This window comes from Ranitomeya variabilis, chromosome 2 (genome assembly GCF_051348905.1).
Source record: "Ranitomeya variabilis isolate aRanVar5 chromosome 2, aRanVar5.hap1, whole genome shotgun sequence".
Classification (NCBI taxonomy): domain Eukaryota; kingdom Metazoa; phylum Chordata; class Amphibia; order Anura; family Dendrobatidae; genus Ranitomeya; species Ranitomeya variabilis.
Window position 1 is genome coordinate 1098587933 of NC_135233.1, and position 2204 is coordinate 1098590136.

At 38.4% G+C, this 2204-nt stretch overlaps 1 protein-coding gene across 1 annotated transcript; it reads left to right on the plus strand.

The window, feature by feature from the left end:
- The first annotated feature begins 1011 nt into the window (after positions 1–1011).
- On the plus strand, positions 1012–1917 carry LOC143804078 (olfactory receptor 2F1-like). Its single transcript, XM_077281816.1, has one exon. The coding sequence runs from the start codon at positions 1012–1014 to the stop codon at positions 1915–1917; it is 906 nt and encodes a 301-aa protein (XP_077137931.1).
- Positions 1918–2204: the final 287 nt, after the last annotated feature.

Consider the following 2204-nt stretch of genomic DNA (forward strand, 5'->3'; position numbering starts at 1 on the left):
GAGTTTTTCTTTCCCCTAACAAGTATGTGCACATACTGAGCAGAAGCTCTCTAGATACCTCCCCAAATCTCAAAACTCCTCAAAAACTTGGCGTTTTTGCTCAGTGGCTATGTGGATGCAACATTTTTTTCAGGCTGATTGCATCCAGAACCCATCTGAAAAAGCACTGCGAAACTGCAAGAAATGCAAAAACTGGACGTAACGCACAGCAATGTCAAAACGACTTGCTGTGCATGTGTTCCATTTTTTGTTACTTCTGTTAATGCTTCGTGGTTTTGAAAGAAATGCTGAAAACATGATCTGTTGGGGGCCACGTGGACGGGGTTTGGAAAACAATGGTTTATAGTAAGTAGGGATTATCCAAAGATGTGAACTTCTTAAAATGTATTATCTAAATGATATTATTTTATTTAATATTTAGCCTAAGATCGACTAACTTATTGACTTTCTTTAGTAATCGGGTATTATTATTTTCTGCTTGCAGGTTTTTTATATTCTGCACATACATTTGGGGGCAGCCGCCGTGCCTAAGCTTCTGTTAACGGCATTTAGAAATATGATTTTTTCAATATGTAACCTGATGGACAAAGGAAACAATAATTTGGAGGTGACTCATTGACTTTTATGATAGGATATTGTGGGCATGCTCCTCCTGGGATCCGTGCTGAGGTCATTGTGCAGAGAGGGGGAGGAGGTGAGCTGTGACCATCACCCATTGTGAATGGTGGATTCTGTGTATACTATGAGGCTAACTTTCCAGAGCAAACATTATAAGATTTTTGTAGAACAACCATAGGTCTTCAGCCTGTGGCAGAATTGTCACTAGACAAGCGAGTCAACACAAAGGCTCGCCAACACTCAATGCACTCCCCTCTCCATCACATACTGCTCATCATTATAACTTTCTACCAAGGATCCTACATTAGTTTCCTTCACTAAGATGTCCGGTATAGTGTGGCCATTAAAACGTCTCTATTACTTTCAAGTCAGTCTTTGAAGATTCCTTAAGATATGGACAATAGGACGATGACATCTGAATTGATTCTTTTGGGATTTTCCAATGGCATGATGACTAACATCTGTTTATTTTCTCTTTTTTTCGTGATTTATTTATTCTCTGTATTTGGAAGCTGTCTTATCATATGTGTGATTATACTGAGTCCCCCATTACACACCCCAATGTACTTCTTCCTCGTGAATTTATCTTTGGTAGACTTTTCTTATTCCTCATCGGCGATACCTAAGCTGCTCGTTGACCTTTTATCCACTCGTAGGACAATATCGGTCATTGGTTGTCTCATACAGTTGAAAGTATTACTATTTATAGGAGCCACCGAATGCCAACTTCTTGCCGTCATGGCCTATGACCGGTACATCGCCATCTGCCGTCCTCTCCACTACCATGTTGTCATGAGGTGGAGTGTGTGCTGCTATCTTGCAGTCTTCTTTTGGATATTTAGCTTCATAAATATAATTATTCCATCATTTGCGATGCCCGTAACTGTGTGCTACCCCAACAAGATCGACCATTTCATGTGTGAGGTCCTATCGGTGCTGAGGTTGTCATGTCATAATACCTCTGAACAAGAGGTAGCGATATTTAGCGTTGGATTTATTGCTCTTCTTTTGCCATTTTTGCTGATTATTGTGTCATATGTTTGTATTATATCCACTGTACTGAAGATTCGCTCCTCTGGAAAGTCCAAGGCTTTCTCCACTTGTACCTCACATATTACTGTGGTGGCAACATACTTTGGGACCGCCATGGTCACGTATTTAAAGCCATCATCCAAAAACTCTTTGAACCAAGATAAATATATTTCTATTTTTTATGTTGTGATCTCTCCAATGTTGAACCCTCTTATCTACACCCTGAACAACCGAGAAGTCAAGAAAGCTCTCACAAATCTGCTGTAAGAATAATAAATTGTTAATGGTATTAACAAATAAAAAAATGTATAAATTGTGTGCTTAGGTAATAAAGTTGAAACTTATAAAATAGAAACTTGAACATTTTCTGAAGTGTATGATGTTAGTGGTATAGATACTAAAGATGAAAGAGTTTTGTTAGGAATTTCTCAAAATTCATAATCAGATGAATACAAATTTTGGGCAATTCACATTAAGACAGAATCAAGAATCAATCTAGTTGCTAGTTTGGTAGATTCTAAGGGCTGGGAAGGGGTTAAAAAGCAAAAAAACTG